Consider the following 22,817-nt stretch of genomic DNA (forward strand, 5'->3'; position numbering starts at 1 on the left):
AGTTCTCCATGGCTCCCACTGACTCCACACCAGCCCTTATTTCAGGCCCAGAGGCCAGGCCTACCTGTGCTGGGTCCTCTCCTAGGGCCCACAGAGCAACAGGAAGTGTAGAAATTATCAGGCCCTTCCCTCAGAGGCCAGAGTTCCCCTGGACCAGTCCTGCCTTTGAGCCCATGCTCCCCCGCCTCATTCTTGAGGCATAAAAGAATGAGAGGAGCTGGCTGCATGCTCCCTAACATCCTTCTCCTGGCCCCCACTTACCCACTAATGCATAAGACCAGCCCTCCTGGTCCTCACAGGAGCTGAGCCAAAGATCAGATTCAGCGGACAATGGCACAAATATTGACCAAAGCCACTCTCGGTGTTTGCTCTTGTCATGAACACTTCCTCTTCCTCCACATTTCAAGCACCAGGGGGTATTGGGTGATGGCCAGTAGACACAAAGGCAGGGGGTTCTCACCAGCCCCTCCTCCCTGCAGTGCCCCTCTGTGAGCACCCGCTACATGGAGGCTGGTCTGCAGCTACATCACCCTCCACCCCAGGGATAAAAGCTGGTTCTGCTCACACCTGTGCTTAATAAATACCGGTGTTTCATAAAAACTTGTTCAATGGATAAAGAATGTACCATTGAATGGCCCCTGTAATAATGACTGGCAGCATTTCAGAGCTGCTCCTTCACTGAATATTCTTCTGGGCACTGTCTTAGCTTCCTATCACTGCTATAACAAATTACCACCAACTTAGTGACTGGCAAACACAAATGTATTATCTTAACCACTTTGGATGTCGGAAGTCCTAGATGGATCTCCCTGGGCTAAAATCAGGGTACTGGCAGGACTTTGTTCCCTTCTAGAAACTATAGAAGAGAATCCACTTCCTGGCCTTCATTCCTTGGCTCATGATCCCTTCTTCCATCTTCAGAACCAATAAATTAGGATCATTATGCTGCCATCTCTCTCCTGGTCTGCCTACACTTTTAAGGGCCTCTATCATTAAGGGCCCACCTGGGCCCACCTGGATAATCTACCATATTCTCTGATTTCAAGGTTAGCTGATTAGCAACCTCAATCTCATTCGCAAGTGTTAGTTCCCCTTTGTTACGTCATCTGATGTGAAGAACTGACTCATTGGAAAACAGCCTGAAACTGGGAAAGATTGAAGGCAGGAGGAGAAAGCGACGACAGAGGACGAGATGGTTGGATGGCATCACCAACTCAATGGATATGAGTTTGACAACCTCCGGGAATCGATGATGGACAGGGAAGCCTGGCGTGCTACAGTCCATAGGGGTCGCAAAGAGTCGGACGCAACTGAGCAACAGAAGTGAACTCTTACATTACCTAACATATTTTCACGTTCAGGTTTTAGCACATGAGCCTCTTTAAAGGACAGTTACTCTGTTTACAAGTACTGAGCCTACAATTTGAGCAACTGCCATGTCCATGTGAAGTCGCTCAGTCGTATCCAACTCTTTGCAACCCCATAGACTATAACCTACCAGGCTCCTCTGTCCATGGGATTTTACAGGCAAGAGTACTGAGGTGGGTTGCCATTCCCTTCACCAGGGCATCTTCCTGACCCAGGGATCGAACCCAGGTCTCCTGCATTGCAGGCAGACGCTTTACCGTCTAGGCCACCAGGGAAGCCAACTGCCACCAGGGGGCAAAAGCGAATTAATTTTAGTTCCACAATCCAAGTAGAAAAACCATAACCAGACATTCCCACTCTGCATGCTTTTATTTTTCACTGGTAAAATGTAGAACTTTACTAAGACAACAACACACAAACATTGTTTTGTATTATGTCAAACGTCCACCAGTGAGAAGCTTGGCATTACAGAATAAATCTGTATATAGCCTAAGAAGGTAAGGAAGCCTGGGGCAGAAAGGGTCTGAGAGCAAGAAAAAGTATGGCCTGGATCTTGGAGCCCCAAGTCTTGCCCCTGTCCAGCCCCTGAGTGCCTGGCATGGCCCTTCAAGGCCACCATAAAAGTGGAAAGTTGGACAGAATGGGTTCCTCTGAGGGAGAAGTTCCAGAGCCAAACTGGGGACTGGGAAGACCACCTGCACCTGCTCTGTGAGGTCACAGTGCCAACAGTTCCACTTGACCTGGGAAAGCTTCCACACGGCACCTTTCAGGGCACACTAGGTGGGAGCAGCAGCAGCAGCCACTTCCTCCTCACCGACTCCCAGAGATCCCCACCTCCAATCCCCCGTCCTAGAGAAGGACATCGATGCCCCGGTCCTCAAGGAGCCCCGAGAACTCGTGTGACCCACCCGAAAATGTGGCCCACGTCCCCAGGGAGGTCAGGCCCAGGAGGTGAGAACGGCAGCCCTCCCTCTGCACAGCCCTTACGAAACACCGCCCCTCAGCCCTTTCTTGGAAGCCAGCTGGCGTTAGCGGCTGCGCCTACAGACGCAGCACCTGAAGTCAGAGAGACGACAGTGGCTTTCAGCCAGGGAGCGCAGGAGCGGTCATCCATTGAGCCCGTGTTTATTGAGCACCTGCTCTGTGCCAGCACTGGGCAGAGTGCTGGGACGGTGGTGTTGCACCAGATGGCCGTGCTCCCTGCCCCCGTGGAGCTCACGTGAGGGAGACATCATAAACGAGAAAGCACGCCTCTCTGCCATCTTTATCTGTAGGAGGCCTCTGCTTGCAGGTGGTAGCAGTTCCAACTCAAAACAGTACCTAACTCTGGGCCCCAGAACAGCTGTCTATCCCTAGAGGAGGGCATACAGAACAACCATACGGGGTAAGGAGAATGCTATTATAACTTCAGTATGTATTTTCTTTAGCTCATCCTCTTTTAATTTATATTCCTCAGGAAGTTGTGAATAAAGCCTATACATTTGATAGGGTAAATAATATATTAGTCCACATGGAGAAATATATACATATATATACACACATATATAAGATGTTGGGAGTATAAAAGTTTAGAAACCATTGACATGGACATGACGTGAAAGTCACTCAGTCATGTCTGACTCTCTGCGACCCCGTGGACTGTAGTCCATGGGGTTCTCCAGGCCAGAATACTGGAGTGGGTAGCCTTTCCCTTCTCCAGGCGATCTTCCCAACCCCGGGGTCGAGCCCAGGTCTCCCACATTACAGGCGAATTCTTTACCAGCTGAGCCACAAGGGAAGCCCAAGAATACTGGAGTGGGTAGCCTATCCCTTCTCTAGCGGATCTTCCCGACCCAGGGATCAAACCAGGGTCTCCTGCATTCCAGTCAGGTTCTTTACCAACTGGGCTATTAGAGACCATTACCTTAGAAATAAAGAAAAATGTACATGGCAGGGAATATAGCTAATATTTTATAATAACTATAAATGGAATATAATAAAGTTATTAATCACTATATCATATACCTGTAACATAAAATATTGTACAACTATACTTCAATTTTAAAAAATTTTTTAATTAAAGAAAATTCATCTCACATGCCAAAAGATCCCAAGATATGGATGGCTCCCAGAGAATGTTAACTCTGAGGTTCTGCAGTGCCAGCCACTCCCCAGGTTCCTGCCATCTTTTTTGCTCTCCCTTTTGGCCTCCTCTCATGGTCACAAGGTGGCTACCACCATCCCTGGGGTTGCACAGAAGCATGGCCATATGCGAACAGAGAGGAGGGTGTTGCCTCTTGTGGGTCTCAGTTTAGCAATGAGAAAATCTTCTCCCCAAGTCCCATACCCCTTTATCTACCCTACAGCTCACCCCTGCAGACTTTCCCATCCTTGAACCAACGGCAAGGGGACTGAGACAGAAACAATCAGAAACCAACCAGATCCATCTAAATCACTCGGGGGAGAAAGGGACAAGGGACCAAAATCAGTCTTCTGCCAGTAAGAGGAAGGAGTGGCTTTTGGATGACAACCAACCCTGACTGCCACAGCAAACTGAGTCCTTTCCTCTGAAGAGGCGTGCACTGAGGGTCAGCCGCACCTCAGTCTATCCCTGATTCTCAGCCTTGTGGTCTTGAGCAAACTTTTCAGCAATTCAGTTTCTCCATCTGGAACATGGGGACGCCATGCTCCTTGTGAACTGTAAAATACAATTGTGAATCTTGTCGTTGCCAGGATCATCCAACGAGGCCGGAACATCTGCAGTATGACAGAGGCGCCTTTGTCAAACGCAAGTGAGAAGGGAGGGCAGAGGGGAGCCCTGGGGTCTTTGTGGGCAGTGAGCGGCTGAAGCTCAGAGATGTCAAGTGGGCAACCCAGGGTCCCCCAGCAAGGGGCAGAGGGGAGGGGGTAGGGATGCTCCTGCGGTGTCTGCAAGCACCTTGTCCCAGAGGCTGGCACTGACATGACAGCCCTGTGCTTTCTGCAGGTGACGCCTTCCAGTTGCCTGTCCGCATCAATGCCCCAGGCCTGACCCAGTGCATGCTGGAATGTATGTGTACGTATACACTGAAGAGCCGCCTTGGCCGTCAGCGTGGTCCTGGGAAGAGGGCCCAGCCTCAAGCTGGGCTGCAGGTGGAGCTCTGGAGGTCTTCCCTTCAGAGGCGTCAGGGGTGTCATTCCAGCGAGGAATGAGGGTTGGCAAGAGGGACCGGGAGGGAGATCTGCTGTTTGGTGGAGCAGCTAACTGCCAGCACTCCCCCACTCTGCCACCGGCCTGGCCCCTGAACTCACGCGAATGGCTCCATGCAACTCACCCTCACTTTGAGGACATGGTTCTGACCACACCCTAAAGATCAGTCTTCTGTGTTCCTCCTGCCACACCTCCACTATTCATCCACTCAGTCATTTATCCAACCATCTGTCTGTTATCCATCTGTTGGAATATCCATACACCCTATTAGTTCATCCATCCATCCATCCAAGCCCTTCACTGAGTCATCCATCAATACACCCGTACTTTTGTTACCATTCATATCCATTCAGTCATCAGCCCATCCACCCTCCATCCCCCCTCTCATTCTCCCATCCTCTCATCCATCTTCCTAATCACCTCTTTTCCAAGCCATTCTCTTAACCATTCTTCCATGTATCAATGCCTCCTCCCACCTACGCACCCATTCTGAGCCCATATTTTTTGCCTAGCTTCATGCACCGCAATAGTAGGCACTCAGGAATGAACCAGACAAGCACTCTTCTACTGAGAAGCTTTCAGTGTCTGGGAATAGACATTGGCAGGGACATCTCAAACTTTTCTTGCTCCTGAGTCACTTTTAAGTATTCAGTACCTGCCAGTCACTAGTGGTTTTGTAGTTCTAGTACTCAGTCCAAGCTGATGCTTACCTATAAGTAGCTCAAAGAACTGTCCTGGGCTCAACTAGCAAATTGAGAGGGTCTCCCAGCAACAGGGTCTCTCCCTGTGAGTTGTCATAGGATAAGGAGGAGGATACAGCTGCTCACTGCTCTCCTGTCTCCTCCACAGCCTGGATCACCTGCCTGGCCTGCTTCCTGAGGACTCGGGCTCACCAGGTTCTGTTCAACACTTGCAGGTGAGCTGGGGCAGGAAGCAGGAGGGTTATGGGGACGGGAACTGTGTGCTGGTGACCATGGCAACTCCATCACTGGCTTAGACCTCTCCTCAGATAATCTATATCAAATCTGGTTTATATCAGACCCCTCACCTCAGAATCCACTGTGGCTCCCCATCAGTCCAGCACCTCAGGCTATAGCCCTCTGAAATCTTGCCTCACCCTTCCTTTCCCAGCTCCCCTTTTTCTGCTTTCTGCAATAGATCCATTGGGCCAGCATGGCTAGGATTCTTACTCCCTGGACCCACTATACCTCTTCCCACCTGCATAGGTTTGCACAGGCTGTTCCTGCCTGAAATGTCTGCTCCATTCTTTCCCTTTTCATTTCCTGCCCATGCAAAATGCCTCTGAATTCCTGCAGACTTTGCACCTCATTTGTGCATTTAAAGCTTACATTCTAAGCATTTCTTATTTCTGGCCATGCTGTGTCTTTGCTCTGTGTGTGGGCTTTATCTAATTGTGGTGAGGGTGGGCTACTCTCTAGTTGGGGTTCATGAGCTTCTCGTTGCACTGGCTTATTTTGTTGCAGAACTTGGGTTTTAGGGCTCAAGGGTTTCAGTAGCTGTGGTGCAAGGGCTCAGTTGCCCCGTGGCATGTGGAATCTTCCTGGACCAGGGATCAAACCTGTGTCCCTCGCACTGGACCTCCAGGGAAGTCTGAAACATCTCTATAATGTCTTCTCTGGGCCCAGCCTTGGCTCCACCACACATGAGCTCCCATGTGCAGAGAAGCAGACACCAAACTGTGAAATATTCTTAATGAGATAGGAATACCAGACCACATTCCCTGCTCCTGAGAAACCTGTATGGAGGACAAAAAGCAACAGTTAGAACTGGACATGGAACAACAGACAGGTTCAAAATTGGGAAAGGAATACATCAAGGCTGTATATTGTCACCCTGCTTATTTAACTTTCATGCAGAGTACATCATGCGAAATGCCAGATGGATGAATCACAAGCTGAAATCAAGATTGCTGGGAGAAATATCAACAGTCTCAAATGTGCAGATGATACCACTTTAATGGCAGAGTGAAGAGGAACTAAAGAGCCTCTTAATGAAGGTGAAAGAAGGGAGTGAAAAAGCTGGCTTTCAAACTCAACATTCAAACAACGAAGATCATGGCATCTGGTCCTATCACTTCATGGCAAATAGATGGGGAAACAGTGGAAACAGTAAGAGAATTCATTTTCTTGGTCTCCAAAATCAGTGCCGATGGTGACTGCAGCCATGAAATTAAAAGGCCCTTGCTCCTTGAAAGAATAGCTATGGCAAACCTAGACAGTATACTAAAAAGCAGAGATGTCACTTTGCCAACAAAGGTCCATCTAGTCAAAGTCACGAATGGATGTGAGAGTTGGACCGTGAAAAAGCCTGCGCATCAAAGAATTGATGCTTTCAGACTGTGGTGCTAGAGAAGACTTCTGAGAGTTCCTTGGACAGCAAGGAAATCATCCCTGAATATTCACTGGAAGGACTGATGCTGAAGCTGAAACTCTAATACTTTGGCCACCTGATGCAAAGTGCTGACTCATTGGAAAAGACCCCGATGCTGGGAAAGATTGAAGGCAGGAGGAGAAGGGGGTGACAGAGGATGAGATGGTTGGATGGCATCACTGACTAGTGGACATGAGTTGAGCAAACTCAAGGAGGTAGTGAAGGACAGAGAAGCCTGGCATGCTGCAGTTCATGGGGTCGCAAAGAGTTAGACACAACTTAGCAACTGTAACAACAGCAACAAAGCTGGGGGTGTTGAGTCTGGAGCTTGTAGGCAGAGAGCACATTTAAACTAAGCCCTGAAGGATGCATTTACTGGGGGAGAAGCTGGAAAGGGGCAAACAGTATGTAAATGGAGGGAGAGAGTGAGGAGGATGTGGGTGAACACTATGAGTTGATCTCTGATGGCCAGAGATATTGGGCTAAGGGCTTTCTTTCCTCAGAGATGCTGTGGAGCCACAGGACATGGCCAGCATCTTGGAGAGAGTGTCATGGCCCAGATAGGAATGTGCTTCTCGGGGTGCGTTCAGGGCAAGGGCCAGGCTGAGACTGTCCAGCCTGTGCAAAGCCCTGCCTCACCTTTACCATCACTTCTCTGTCTTGCAGATACAAGCTGTTCATCCACAAGCTGATAGAAAAAGCAGGCGTTCTGATCCTCTGTGCTTTTGGTACGTGTCCAGGGCCCTGTCCCATTCCAGGTGGAGGTACCTAACCCTGGGCTCGTGCCCATCCTGGGGAGGGAAAGAGCTGTGGCACCAACTATGTGACACTGTGCCCGACACTGTCCCTCTGGGAACCCCAGTATCCTCATCTGTCTAATGAGTGTTGCTGTGAGGATAAAATGATGTCCAAGGAAAATGTTTGAAAGCTAAGAAAAACTTTGAAAACTGTAAGGTTCTCCCCAAACTGTATTATATAATATTCTTATTCTTCCTCTTCTTCTTTTCCCTCTCCCTCCCTCCCTCTTTCTCCCTCTGTCTTTCTCTCTCAGTTTTTGTGGCTTCCTTCCAGCCAACACCACCACCTCTCACATTACAGCTTTGCTTTCTCAAGCAAAGAAATCTCCTCCTTCTACTTAAATACACCACCAGGTGGGGGCTGAGGGAAAGGGAAGGAAGAGAATTTCCTAAGAAATTAGAAATTCCTGGACAACATAATCCAACAGATAAGACTTTTTAAAATAATGTCTAAGGTCAATTGTACAACTGACTTTTGTGTACTGATCTTGTATCCTGCAACCTTGCTGAACTCATGTGTTACTGCTAACAGTAGGCAAGACACCCAGTCTTGAATACTTAAAGATTTCTATATGCAACATCATGTCATCTGCCTTTTCTTTCTTTTTCTTAACTAATTGACCTGGCTCAAATCCCCAGAATAATGTTAAATAGAAATAGCAAGAGCAGGGAATTCTTTGGTGGTCCAGTGGTTAGGACTTGGTGCTTTTGCTGCCAGGGCCTGGGTTCAATCCCTGGTCAGGGAACTAAGATCCTGCAAGCTTCATAGGATCAAAAAAAAGAAAAGAAATTTTAAGAGCAGACACCTTGTCTTACTCCTGATCTTAGGAAGAAAACCTCCAGTATTTCATCATTAAGCATGATGTTAGCTGTGGCTCATAAACAACTTTTATCAGATTGAGGAAGTTCCATTCTTTTCTTTGAAGTTCCATTCTGTTCTATTTAAAAACAACAAATATATTTTAAAGGTATTTAATAATGACTTGAATAATGAGATTTCAGACAGCACAGAAATCATAAAATGCAAGGAGGACCACCCCTTTTCCTTCTTTTTGCCAATTATCCCCAGCGGGATTAAGACTGGAGAGGAAGAGGAAACATAGATTACTTGGTTTATGTGAGCTGATTTGCATATATGATATCATTGGATCATAAAGTGGATTTTACTGTTATTCCCATTTTACAGAGGAGTAAACTAATGCATAGAGGGATTAAGTAACTTCTCCCAAAACTGCACAGTGCTAGGAAGTGGCAAGGCTTGGATTTGAATCTAGAAGTCTTAACTCCAAAGCCTAAGATGTAAGCTCATAAGCTTTCATCCTAAATGCTCATTCTTGTTCCCCCATGCCCACAGGATTTTGGATGTTTTCTGTGCACTTACCGTCCAAAATGGACATCTGGCAGGTAAGTGCATACTCTCTTCAGGCCCCACCCCTGACTGGCCTCACCCTAACCGGTCAATGTCACCTTCATAAGTTCCTTTCCCTCTTACCACTTCTGGACCCTACTCAGTTGCTGACTTATTCCAGATACAAATCTCTGCCTTTGTCTTGTTCCCCACCTGGAACCATCTCTCCTGTCAAAATGTGACTTTCAAGGACCAGATGCATAGTTCCTCCTCCAGGATCCTCTCCTGTCACTGTTTCCCAGAGATGACCCATCTTTCCTTTATCAAGGCCCCCACCTACAATGGGATGGTGTGGCCAAAGAACACATTTATCTCTCTATTCAAGGCAGTTAGTTCTTTTGCTCAAATGAGATGAGACCTTTACTTTGTGGTTCCTGGAGAAGAAGGAGGAGAAATCAGTGGCCAGAGCTCCCTGTCTGAGGAAAGCAGAGTCTCAGAAGGCCTCGAGAGAAGGGATCTGATGAACCTGTCCTTCCCTCACTTCTTCTCCCCTTATGAACTCCATCATATGCTTCCCTCTCCTCCAGAAATACCTAAGCAGAGGTAGTCACATTCCCCTCTATTCTTCCACAATTTTCTGTAATCATAACTGCTTTCCCAACTGTATTGAGAGTCCTTGAAGACAGAGTCAGATCTGATTCACTCCAGCAATGTCCACCTCAACACCTGGTACAAGGTGAACATGATCAATTCTGGACATTTAGATGGCCAGACGGGGTGTGATTGGAGGCAGGATGGAAGTGATGGATGTAAGGATGTGGGAAATGGATAGTGGGATAGATGGATGAATGAATGGAAGAAGGTACAGATGAGAGAGTGGATGGATGGGAGGGCAGATGGGATAAGGGTGAGTAAATGGATGGATGGATAGATAGATGAATGGATAGCTGAGTGGGACAGTGGATAGATAGGAGGGTAGATGGATGCATGCATGCATGGACTGATGAAAGGGTCGATGGATAAGGTAAGGTGGATGGATAAGAAAGATTGGATAAATGAAGGAGCAGACGGATGGGAAAGGGGGATGAATAGGATGGTAGATGGGTGGGAGGTTTGATGGAAGTGTATGCAGATGAATGAACAAAAAGGAGGGTAAATTGGATTTTGAATGGATGGCAGGTGGGAAAAAATAGGAAAGTGGATGAATGGCTGGATTTATGATTGTGGGAGAATGGATTGATGAAATTCTACTGGGCCCAGATTAGGCCATCTGAAGGAGATCCCTTGCTTTCCTCAATATCCCACCAGGAAGACAGCATAGATAGTCCACTGCAGAGCTTGAGGTAAGAAGAATCTGCTAAATAGTCCTATTGTTACCTAAAAACCAGAGCTATAGCCAAGATCTACTGGCTAAGAATATGGGGTCTGCCAGAACAACTTGGGCTTAAATCCCAGCTCCCATACCTCCTACCTGGCTAAACTTATGCAAGTCACTTCACTTCTCCTCCTTTATGAAATAAAGCATAACACCCAGCTTGTTCTTGGTAATTATGGATATTAAAGAAAATGTCATGAATAGTTCCTGACCCATAGTTAGTGTTCAGCAGATGGTTTTGGTTGTTATTGTTGTTTAGTAATAAGTCCTGTCCAGCTCTTTGCAACCTCATGGACTATAACCTGCCTCTGTCCATTGGATTTCCCAAGCAAGAGCACTGGAGTGAGTTGCCATTTCCTTCTCCAGGGGATCTTCCCAATCCAGGGAAAGAACTCGTGTCTCCTGCTTGGCAGCTGGATTCTTTACCACTGAGCCACTTGGGAAAGCCCCAGCAAATGGTAGCTGAGAAGAAATTTTAACCAAGATACACCCATGGCAGCATCCTTAAATGAAAAAAAAAAAATACTCAAATATTCAGAAGGAATGAGTTGGGTTTAAGGATAGTCAGACAGTCCATGCAGAAGTAAGGGCATGAGTAATGCTCATTGCTCTAAATTCTTAGAGATAGGAATCTGGGGGGTAGGTCCAGGGATGGGCCCATGAGAGTGGGAAGATGAGAAGCTAGCTCTCTGTGTGCTGACTGGCAGAGGTAGACGCTGACGGTGATAGTAGCAGCATCACAAGTCAGTCGCTCTCTGTTCTCACTCCTTCCCCATAAGGATGTACCAAGAGAAGGTGCGGCATCATACTGGGGAAATCCAGGACCTCCGAGGCCACTTGAACCAGCTCATTGCCAAGCTCCAAGAGATGGAAGCCATGTCTGATGAGGTGAGTTGCTAGCCATCCTGCCCCGAAACACCTGACTTCTTTGTTTGATGTCCAGCTCCTCATATCCCAAGTTTTAGTGGAACATATGCCCAAATAACTTCCTGGGAAAAAGTAAAATAAGAGGTATATATTAATTTTTTTTTAGAACATGTATGTTTGAAAACATCTTTATTCTACCCTTGCACTTGTTGATCGTTTAGTTGGGTATAGAATTATAGACAGGAAAAATTTCCCCTGAGGATTTTGAAAGAATTCCACTCTTGTGTTCTAGTTTATACTGTTGCTTTAGAGAAGTCTAATATCACTCTTATTATTTGTCCTTTGAGTGTGGTCTGTTTCCATCCCTAAGTCTGCAGGATATTCTTTTTATCTCCAGTGTTCTATATTTAATCTGCTTGGGGGATTCCTGAACTTACTGACTCTATGAGTTGATCTTTTTCAGTAGTTTCAGAAAATTATTAGCTATTATTCCTTAAAGCATTGTTTTTAACCCATTATCTATCACCTCTCCTGAGACACCAATTATAACTATCCTAATCTCTGGAGTGTTTTCCATATTATTCTTGTATTTTTTCTTTGTTTACTTGTTTTTTCATTCTTTTTCTCTATGTGCTTAAGTTGTGATGCTTTCTCTTCATATTTCTTCAGGTTCACTAATAATCCTATAGTCTGCTCTATCCAATCTACTGCTAAGCATTTCCATTAAGTTCTTAATTTCATATATTGCATTGTCCAGTTCTAGAATATACATTTGATTATTTTTCATAGATTTTAATTCTATAGTGGAATTCTCCAACATTTCATCTATATTGTCCATCTTTTCCTTTATTTTATTTAAAATATTGGTCACAGTTATTTTTAAATCCTTGTCTGCTAAATCTAATACTTGGATCGTTTATGATCTCCTATTGCCTGGTTTTTCTTTGGTGTATCAATCTTATAGTTTTGTCTTTTCATATCTGGTAATTTTTTAGTGTTTTCTGGACAATCTTTTACCAAAAAACTAGATGTTCCAGTTGAAATTATAATTTCAACTAGGTAGAGTTCTCCCTTTTCTTTGTAAGGAAGATGAAGTATACTGATCACTTCTATGCAAACATGCATTGAACTGGTTCAGACCTAGATTGTAATTTTTATAGGATTTATTCAAAGGTTTTTGGCTTAGCCTTCTAGCCTCCTGCCCATGCAGTTTCAAAAATTGATAAATGTCTTGATGGGAAAGACTGAACATATGTTTGAGGCCTCTTGAGTTTTCAAATTTTTATTGAGGTATAGTTGATGTACAATGTTGTGTTAATTTCTACTCTACAAGAAAGTGATTCAGTTGCACATATATACACTCTTTTCAAACTTTCCCAGTATGTTTGTCAGAAAATATTGAATATAGTTTCCTGTGCTTTACAGTAGGAACTCATTGTTTATCCATTTTATATATAACGGTTTGCATTCACTAATCCCAAACTCCTTCCCCAACTCCCCCACCCGCTTAGCAACCACAGTCTGTTCTTTATGTCTGTGAGTCTGCTTCTGTTTTGTAGATAAGTTCATCTGTGTCATACTTTAGATTCAACATATAAATGACATTATATGGTATTTGTCTTTCTGACTTCACTTAGTATGATAATCTCTAGGTCCATCCATGTTGCTGCAAATGGCATAGTTTCATCCTTTTATGGTTGAGTAGTATTCCATTGTATATACTTACCACATTTATTTATCCATTTATCTGCCAATGGACATTTAGCTTGATTCCATGTCTTGGCTATTATAAACAGTGCTTCAACGAATGTTGGAGTGCATGTTTCTTTTTGAATTATAGTTTTGCCAGATATATGCCCAGGATTGGGATTGTAGGATCCTATGGCAACTCTATTTTTAGTTTTTTGAGGAACTTTTTTTCCATAAAAGTTGCACCAGTTTACATTCCCATGAATGTGTAAGAAGATCCCCTTTTCTTCACACCTTCACCAGCATTTGTTGTTTATAGACTTTTTACTTTTTGATGATGGTCATTCTGACTGGTGTGAGGTGGTACCTCATTGTAGTTTTGATTTGCATTTCTCTAATAATTAGTGATGCTGAGCATAATTTCATGAGTCTGTTGGTCATCTGTATGTCCTCTTCGAAGAAATGCCTCTTTAGGCCTTCTGCTCATTTTCCAATTGGGTTGTTTTTTGTTGTTGAGTTGTATGTGCTATTTGCATATTTTGGAAAGTAAGACCTTCTCGGTCATATTATTTACAAATATTTTCTCCCAACCTGTAGGTTGTTTTTTCATTTTGTATGTGGTTTCTTTTGATGTACAGAAGCTCATAAATTTGATTAGGTTCTATTTGCTTTGAGGGGATTTTCTTTTGGGTTTTGTGGGGTTTTGGTTTTTTGTGGTTTTTTTTTTTTTTTTCCTTTTTATTTCTATTGCCTTGGGAGACTGATCTAAGGAAATGATTGGTATGATTTATGTCAAAGAATGTTTTGCCTATGTTCTCTCCTAAGAGTTTTATGGTGTCATGTCTTAGATTTAAGTCTAAACCATCTTGACTTTATTTTTGTGTGGTGTGAAAGTGTGTTCTAATTTCATTGATTTAATGAGGCTTCTCCAAAATCACTTGCTGAAGAGACCTCTTTTCTCTATTGTATATCCTTGCCTACTTTGTCAAAGATTAATTGACTGTGGGCATATGGATTTATTTCTGGACTTTGAATTTCCAATTTTGGGTACAAAATCTCTGACCCCATTGGCAGTCTTCTCTGCCGGGGGCAAGCTTGGATTCTCAGTCTCTCATTGTAATTGTAATTGGTTTAGTGCCCTCGAGTGAAGAGCAGATATAGCTACTCAGTACTGACTCAGCATTTCCTCTAGGACAGCAGTTCTCAAAGTGTGGCCTCCATTTCAGTAGCATCAGCATTACCTGAAAAAATGTTAGAAATTCAAATTAATGGACCCCACCCAGGCCTACTGAATCACATACTCTAAGGATGGGAACCAACTTTTCTGTGTTTCAACAAGTCCTTCAGTGATTCTGACAAATAATAAGGAGAATCACTGTGCTGAGTCTTTAATCTCTTGCTTGCTTTGTTTTGGCGTCTCCTTCCTCAGAGGGACTTTGTTTATTAAGCGCTGTGAGACTGGGAAATTTTATTCTGCTTTTCAGAAGCTTTTAAAGCAGCCCTTTAGTTTCTTACATAGTCTTGGATTTCAGTTAACATCTAATGAGGGAAATAAGCCATGGTCAAGGCTCCTTAAGTGTCCAATTCTGTCCTACCTGCTCTATGTAAATGCTAACAACTTTGCTGCTTTCTCTTTTGTCAGTAGCAGCCCCTGCCCCCAGATCCTCAACCCATGCACAGAATCATCAAATGCCCCACAGATTAAGAATGTCAGCATATTTCAGATTGGTTGTCCCCTGTCTAGAATTTTAGTCCATCTGGTCCTGTTTCTTTCATAGCTCAATGATGGTATTAAAACATGATTTAGCAAAGCATCTGGCTTTTTCTAGTTGTTTTTAGTGGGACCATCGGTTCTCGGTAACTTACTACATCTAACCTAGAAGCCCTACATCATCTTACCTTACATCTAAAATGTCATAATAATGTATCTATGAGTTAGCCACACTTGGCTTTCAATGTGGAAACCCTTTCAATGTGGAAACGTGTTCTTTAAGAACACATTTAAGAAATGTTCTTTAAGAAAGATAAATATCATATGATATCACTTATATGTAGAATTTTCTTAGCTTTTCTTAGTCTTTTCTTAGCTTTAGGAGCTCAGTTCTTACCTCTCTGAGTCTGTTTCCACATCAACAAATAGAGTATAATTACTGCCCTGTAACACTCTATCTGGAGAAGGCAATGGCACCCCACTCCAGTACTCTTGCCTGGAAAATCCCATGGATGGAGGAGCCTGGTAGGCTGCAGTCCATGGGGTCGCGAAGAGTTGGACACGACTGAGCGACTTCCCTTTCACTTTTCACTTTCATGCATTGGAGAAGGAAATGGCAACCCACTCCAGTGTTCTTGCCTGGAAAATCCCAGGGACGGGGGAGCCTGGTGGGCTGCCGTCTATGGGGTCACACAGAGTCGGACACGACTGAAGCAACTTAGCAGCAGCAGCAGCAGCAACACTCTATCTACTATGCTAGTTACCCAGTTACCATCCTAAAACTTAGTAGTGCAGAACAACCATTTTATTATGTCCAAAAATTCTGTGACTCAAGAATTCAGACAGAATGCAGTGGAGATGGTTTGTCACTGCTTCATGACATCAGGGGCCTCAGCTGGGAAGACATGAAGGCTGGAGATGACCCAATATCTGGGTCTGGAATCATCTAGAGGAATCTTTATTCACTTGTATGGAGGTTGATGCTGGCTGTCAGCTGGGAACTGAGGGCTGTTGACTAAAGTGCCCATAGGTGATCCCTTTGTATGGCATGGCCTTCCTTACAACATGGCAACTGGCTTCAGAAGGTGAACATCCCCCCAAAAGCAGATGGTTCACCTTTTAGGACTGAGCCCACAGGTCATATAGCATCACTCCCATCAGTCACAGGCTCATCCAGATGGATAGGGAGGGAACTGAAGTCCCATGTGTCCATGAGAAGGGTGTCAAAGTCACACAGAAGGAAGAGACAGGAACAAGAGACCTGTGTGCAATCATTTTAAGAAAATACAATCTGCTACTCTGTGAAACTTTATTTTCTTGGGCTCCAAAATCACTGCAAATTGTGACTACAGCCATGAAATTAAAAGACGTTTGCTCCTTGGAAGAAAGGTTATGACCAACCTAGACAGCATATTAAAAAGCAGAGACATCATTACTTTGCCAACAAAGGTCCGTCTAGTCAAAGCTATGGTTTTTCCAGTATTCATGTATGGATGTGAGAGTTGGACCATAAAGAAGGCTTAGCACCAAAGAATCAATATTTTCAAATTGTGATGCTGGAGAAGACTCTTGAGAGTCCCCTGGACTACAAGGAAATCCAACCAGTCAATCCTAAAGGAAATCAGTCCTGAATATTCATTGGAAGGACTGATGCTGAAGCTGAAACTCCAATACTTTGGCCACCTGAAGCAAAGAACTGACTCGTTAGAAAAGACCCTGATGCTGGGAAAGATTGAAGGTGGGAGGAGAAGGGGATGGCAGAGGATGAGATGGTTGGATGGCATCACTGACTCGATGGACATGAGTTTGAGTAAGCTCTGGGAGTTGGTAATGTACAAGGAAGCCTGGTGTGCTGCAGCCCATGGGGTCACAAAGAGCTAGACACGACTGAGTGACTGAACTGAACTGAACTCCGTGAAGGCACAGGAACCAAGATCAAATTACCAACGTTCATTAGGTCATAGAGAAAGCAAGGGAATTCCAGAAAAATATCTATTTCTGCTTCATTGACTATGCTAAAGCCTTTGACTATGTGGATCACAAAGTGTGGAAAATTATTAAAGAGATGGTAATACCAGACCACCTTACTTGTTTCCTGAGAAACCTCTACAGAGATAAAGAAGCAACAGTTAGAACTGGACATGGAACAACTGACTGGTTAAAAATTGGGAAAGGAGTATAACAAGGCTGTATATTGTCACCCTGCTTATTTAACTTATATGCAGAGTACATCATGTGCAATGCCAGGCTAGATGAATCCCAAGCTGGATCAAGACTGCCGGCAGAAATATCAGCAGCCTCAGAAATGCAGATGATACCACTGTAATGGCAGAAAGTGAAGACGAACTAAAGAGAATTTGAAGAGGGTGAAAAGAGAAGAGTGAAAAAACTGGCTTGAAACTCAGCATTCAAAAAACTAAGATCACAGCATCTGGTCTTATCCCCTTATGGGAAATAGAAGGGGAAAAAGTGGAAGCAGGCACAGCTTTTATTTTCTTGGGCTCCAAAATCACTGCAGGCAGTGACTGCAACTAGCTCCTTGGCAGGAAAGCTGTGACATACCTAAAATGAAAGTGTGTCAGTTGCTCAGTCGTGTCCTATGGACTATAGCCCACCAGGCTCCTCTGTCCATGGGGATTTTCCAGGCAAGAATACTGGAGTGGGTTGCCAAGCCCTCCTCCAGGGAATGTTTCCAACCCAGGGATCAAACCCATCTCCCACATTGCAGGCAGATCCTTTACCCTCTGAGCCAGCAGGAAAGGCCATGACAAACCAAGACAACATATTAAAAAGTAGAGTCAGCACTATGCTGACAAAGGTCCATCTAGTCAAAGCTATGGTTTTTACAGTAGTCATGTACGGATATGAGAGTTGGACCATAAAGAAAGATAAGCTCTGGAGAATTGATGCTTTCGAATTGTGGTATTGGAGAACTCTTGAGAGTCCCTTAGACTGCAAGGAGATCCAACCAGTCCGTCCTAAAGGAAATCAAACCTGAATATTCATTGGAAGGATTGATGCTGAAGCTGAAACTCCAATACTTTGGCCGCCTGATGCAAAGAACCAACTCATGGAAAAGACCCTGATGCTGGGAAAGATTGAAGGCAAAAGGAGAATGGGGGTAGCAGAGGATGAGATGGTTAAGTAGCAATGTCGAATCAATGGACAAGAATTAGAGCAAACTCGAGGAGATAGTGAAGGACAGAGGAGCCTGGCATGCTGCAGTTCATGTGGTTACAAAGAGTTAGATACAACTTAGTGACTGAGCAACACTCTTGTGAAAAATCTAATCAAATAGTGACCAGTGATTTATTGAGCACCAACTGTGCTCAATGCTTTGCAATCTTTATCTGGCAATGTAGAGGTTAAGAACCTGAACTCTGGAACCAGAGTTTCCGGGTCTGCCTCTCACTAGCTATGTGACCTTGGACAAGTTACCTTTTTGTGCCTCAATATTCTCCTCTTTAAAATGGGGGCAATAATAGTACATACTTCCTAGGGTTGCTGAGAGGGGATAAGTATGAACATACTGAAGACAGTCCTGACATATAGTCACAGCTTTATGAGTCTTAACTCTAATCCTCACAAGAGTAGGGAGTGGATGTGATTATTGTTCCAGCTTCTCTGGTGGCTCACACTGTAAAGAATCTGCCTGCAATGCAGGAGACCGGGGTTCGATCCCTGAGTCGGGAAGATCCCCTGGAAGAGGGAATGGCAACTCACTCCAGTATTCTTGCCTGTAAAATCCCAAGGACAGAGGGGTTTGGCCAGGCTATATGGGGGCACAAAGAGTCAGACAGGACTGAGTGACTAACACGTTAACTTCATAAATTGAGAAAATCAAGATTCGGGGGCAGGGGGGCACACGGGGGCAGTAACTAGCCTAGGGACCATTAGCAGGAAAGGTCTGTCTGACTCCAGGCCCCCTGCCCTGGACTTGACTGAGACTCCTGGTCCTGCATGTATGACAGTGCATCCCAGAGGGTGTGAAAGCACCGAGGAAACCCCATGGATGGGACGGGGGCGGCTCTGGACCTCCTCACAGCACAGCATGTGACAGCCCTGTGTGTGGACCAGGCAGGGGCCAGCAGGCAGGGACGAAAAGGTGTCCTGAGGCCACTCGTCACCTGGTGTGAACAGAGCTGTGGACTGTGATCTGTAAGAACATACCACTGCACAGCTTGGGTTTTCTGCCTTCACAGCAAAAAATGACCCAGAAAATAATAAAGATGATCCAAGGAGATTACATCGAGAAGCCGGACTTTGCCCTGAAGTCGATAGGTGAGTGACTTCCCACCACCTTGCCTCACCAACCAGCCCAGCCCAAGTTTCCTGAGAAACTCTTCAGAGGCTGGATTTCAGCTCTGGTCGGGGGCATATCCTGCTAACCTCACCCGCCTGGCTGGTGCTCTTGTTAGGGTTTTCCATTTTCTCCCACAGAGGCTGAGGTGGGAAGGGGAGGCCATCACCCACCCGTCCCCCTCCAAATGTAGGGGTCCACAGAGTTGTCCCTGTCTGTGCAGGGGAGACTGGCCACAGGCCTAATTACAGTCAGGAATCACGCCTTTGAAAAATTAAGCAGTGGCTGCAATACAGGGGTAGGGAGGAGCACGCTGGGTTGAGGTCTGGTAAGGAGGATAAAGTGTCTTTCGTATCAAACCACAGGAACTGATATGAAAGGTGCCCCTGTGGGGGGCTGCATGGGAGGGGGTGAGGTGGGCAGGCAGGGCGGGCTGCCTGGTGTAGACAGCACCAGCTCACCCCAGCACCCCTAGGCCCAAGGAGACACAGTGTCAGAGGGCTTCGGTCTAAGCTCTCAGACCTGGAGTCTCTTCCTCTGAGAAATGGTTATAATAAGGGCCACAGTGATACTAACTGGGTTATAATAACTAGGCTGACGTAAGTGAGTGAGCGCCTGCATCGCACCAGGCACTGCTGGAAAAAGTTTACTGTATTAACTCCTTTCAACCTCACAACAACGCCATGAAATGGATGCTCTCATTACTACTATTATTATTACTTTTGTTACTCCCATATCCCAGAGGACAACGCTGAGGTCCAGAGAGGACCAGTGACTCTTCTGAAGTGTTCCCCTGGCACCTAGTGAGACTCCCTTCCACCAGGCAGATGCCAGGGCTGCTCAGCTGAGACTCTTCCCCCTCCCCCCATCCTCCGCCCCAACCCCTCAGCTGCCATCACCTCCCACACAGGGGCCTCCATCGACTTTGAGCAGACATCAGCCACATACAACCACGACAAGGCCTGCTCCTACTGGAACTGGATCCGGCTGTGGAACTATGCACAGCCCCCGGACGTGATCCTTGAGGCAGGAGGAATGGCAGGATGGGGGAGAGTGGCAGGGGTGTGGCCAGGGGCCTGGGGGCAGGAGCTGAAGGCAGAGGTTGGGGTGAGAGTGCAGAGGGTGGGGGCCTGGGGCAGAGTAGGAACGAGAGAAAGGGAGGAGCCGAGGCAGAAAAGGGGCACAATTGATGGGGTGGGGGGTAGTAGTCTGGGGAGAAGCTGTGGTGCTGGGCAGGAGTAGGGGACAGGCCCAGGGGCAGGGACAGCCTGCTTTGGCACTGGAGGAGGCCCCTCCCCCGACCCTCAAGTCTTGCATGTCAGGGAACCCTCACTGCGCTGGGCTGAGGGGAGGGGTCATCCTTGCTGCCTACTGTCAGGGAGGCTTCCTGGATGGAGTTGGTGGTACTCGAACCAAGCTTTGTAGACAGGAAGGACTGGGCTTGTCCAGGAAGGCCAATAAGGTCTAGGGAAGCCAGGCTGGGATAAGGAATCTGTTCTTTAACCATCTACCTTCACTACATCTGCCACTTCCAGCCCAATGTGACACCTGGCAACTGCTGGGCCTTCTCGGGTGACCGTGGCCAGGTGACCATCCGACTGGCCCAGAAGGTCTACCTGTCCAACCTGACCCTGCAGCACATCCCAAAGACCATCTCACTGTCAGGCAGCCTGGACACCGCCCCCAAGGACTTCGTCATCTACGTGAGCACGCCCCAGCTGGCAGCAATGCTTAGCTGAGGGGACAGCTCGTAATGGCAGCTTTCGCAGCACTGTGATAAACCATACAATCTACGAAGCCTAGAGGGACTGGATGTTAAGGCTGGGGATCGTCAGGGTCAGGGTCAGATCACAGCCTTCTGGGATTAAGGGGTAAACGGCACTCTATTACAACCCAAGTTTTTCAGAGCCAATTGAGTCTTCAAAGATAATTGAGCCCCCATTTTACTGAAAAGGAAACAGGTTCAGAGAAAGGGCAGGGATACATCAAACCGTAGAGTCAACAGCAGTGTTAGAAGTGGACCCTTAACCTTCTGGCTTCCAGTCCAATGCTCTTTCCTATCCTTTACCTGTGCTGCAATGGAACAGTGCCCAAAGAGGTAGACAGCTCCTCATCCTGAGAGGTGTGCAAGTCTCGACTGGAAAAGGCAGCACCTCCTGGAGTTCCTGCCTGTACCTGATGCTTTATTCTTGGTTCTGATTCTCCAGGGCATGGAAGGCTCCCCCAAGGAGGAGGTGTTCCTGGGGGCATTTCAGTTTCAGCCAGAAAATATCATTCAGACGTTCCAGCTCCAGGTACGTGAGAAACCCTGCCCATGTTGGGCACCTACTGAACACACACGGTGGGCAGGGCTTTACAGGGGACCCCACTTCATGCCCCAGCAGCCCGAGATGGCACACAGTTGTCACTAACTGACTTGACAGATGAGGAAACTGAGGCCAGAGTGATGGAGCCACTGCCTAGGGCCTAGAGTGAAACCCTGAGGAGACTCATCTACCTCCATTTCCCTGACCCACTGAGGAGCCCTCCTGCTGTGGTTCCTCCCATGGACAGCAGGTGGTGAGCTGGTAGGGCCGTCAGGCCAGGGTCACTGGCTTTGAACTTAATGTCTCCATACTTGGAAACCACGTGATCAACACCTGGTCCAACTACAGGTGGGGAAGCTGAGGCCTGGAGGGGAGGGAGTTGGAGACAGAAGCAGGACCAGAAGGTGGCTGCTGGAATGGCCCTGAGACTCGAGAAAATGTTCAGGCTTGGAAATCAGACTGACCCTGGCCCAAATCCTGACCCAACCATAAGTTCTATGTGATCACAGACCATTCTCTTCCTCTCTGGGCCTCAGTTTCCCCTGGTGTAATTTCCTGGGAGGTTGAGACCATCCAGTGAGATCTCACAGGCCACTGGGCTCCATCCCCTCTGGGTTACGGGGAGAAAGGGGAGGGGGCTGCATTTACATACCACCTACTGTATGCCCAGGGCTGGTAAGCCATCTGGCCCCAAGATCTTACTTCAGTGCTCACGGCAACCCTGGGAAGCAGACATTACCCCTCTTCCTCTTATAGACCAGAAACTGAAGCCCAGAGAGGGTGTGGTTTGCCCAGGGTGCCAGAGCACACATGTGCCAGGGCCCCAAGGCTGGGATGCGTTCCCCATCACCGTCGAGCTATCTTCCGGCCTCAGCCCCTTGCATCCCAGCCCCTGAGTGACCTGCCATGTGGTTTTGGGACATTTCCCTCTCAGAGCCTCAGTTTCCCCACCTAAGGAATTGGAGGGTTTCCTTCCACTCCCAAATATTCCTCTGGACAGGCCAGATCAGGGGCTATGAGTGAGATGGCCCCTGTCTGTGGCTCTCCTTCAGAACCAGCCTCCCAGGATTTTTGGGGCCGTCAAGGTGAAGATATCCAGCAACTGGGGGAACCCACGCTTCACCTGCCTGTACCGAGTACGTGTGCATGGCTCTGTGACTCTACCCAGAGAGCAGCCTAACTAGAGCCCCCACCCCAAGAGAGATTAAAGTTTATTCTTCATGTCCAATTCCACGTGTCTTTTGGCCCCCAAAAGTGAGAGTGGCCTAGGGCTTGATGTCTGAAATTCAGTGTAGCAATTATCAATCCCATCCTGGGTACCCAGGCACCCGCACAACAGCCCCATGAGGCCCCATTTCATACATGGGGACAATGAAGTCTCCAGGCAAAAAAACTGACTTGCCAGGAGTCAGTTAGCAAATGGGAGCACCAGGATTCAACTCCAAGCTGCCTGACACCCATACGTGACTCATCTTCTGGTGTCAAGTCAAACTCTG

General features: G+C 46.5%; 1 protein-coding gene and 1 non-coding gene across 2 annotated transcripts; both read left to right on the forward strand.

The window, feature by feature from the left end:
* Nucleotides 1-2,171: 2,171 nt before the first annotated feature.
* On the forward strand, nucleotides 2,172-22,530 carry SUN5 (Sad1 and UNC84 domain containing 5). The gene is made up of 13 exons (XM_006064395.3): nucleotides 2,172-2,319; nucleotides 4,081-4,139; nucleotides 4,334-4,402; nucleotides 5,387-5,453; nucleotides 7,595-7,656; nucleotides 9,080-9,129; nucleotides 10,382-10,416; nucleotides 11,228-11,336; nucleotides 18,918-18,996; nucleotides 19,926-20,041; nucleotides 20,551-20,718; nucleotides 21,223-21,309; nucleotides 22,374-22,530. Exons 1-13 carry the CDS (start codon nucleotides 2,234-2,236, stop codon nucleotides 22,503-22,505), a joined length of 1,119 nt encoding a protein of 372 aa, XP_006064457.1. The 5' UTR covers nucleotides 2,172-2,233; the 3' UTR covers nucleotides 22,506-22,530.
* On the forward strand, nucleotides 8,400-8,471 carry TRNAK-UUU. Its single transcript has one exon. It is a non-coding gene; the product is annotated as a tRNA-Lys (tRNA).
* Nucleotides 22,531-22,817: the final 287 nt, after the last annotated feature.

This window comes from Bubalus bubalis, chromosome 14 (assembly GCF_019923935.1).
Source record: "Bubalus bubalis isolate 160015118507 breed Murrah chromosome 14, NDDB_SH_1, whole genome shotgun sequence".
NCBI lineage: Eukaryota > Metazoa > Chordata > Mammalia > Artiodactyla > Bovidae > Bubalus > Bubalus bubalis.

What these genes read in the sequence shown, in the direction of transcription:
- SUN5 (XM_006064395.3), top strand. Translation starts at nt 2,234, where the DNA reads ATGCCCCGGTCCTCAAGGAGCCCCGAGAACTCGTGTGACCCACCCGAA. An exon ending in AGGGAGGTCAGGCCCAGGAG is followed by an intron (nt 2,320 to 4,080) that starts GTGAGAACGGCA and finishes TGTCGTTGCCAG; the next exon opens with GATCATCCAACGAGGCCGGA. An exon ending in GTTCTGTTCAACACTTGCAG is followed by an intron (nt 5,454 to 7,594) that starts GTGAGCTGGGGC and finishes TCTGTCTTGCAG; the next exon opens with ATACAAGCTGTTCATCCACA.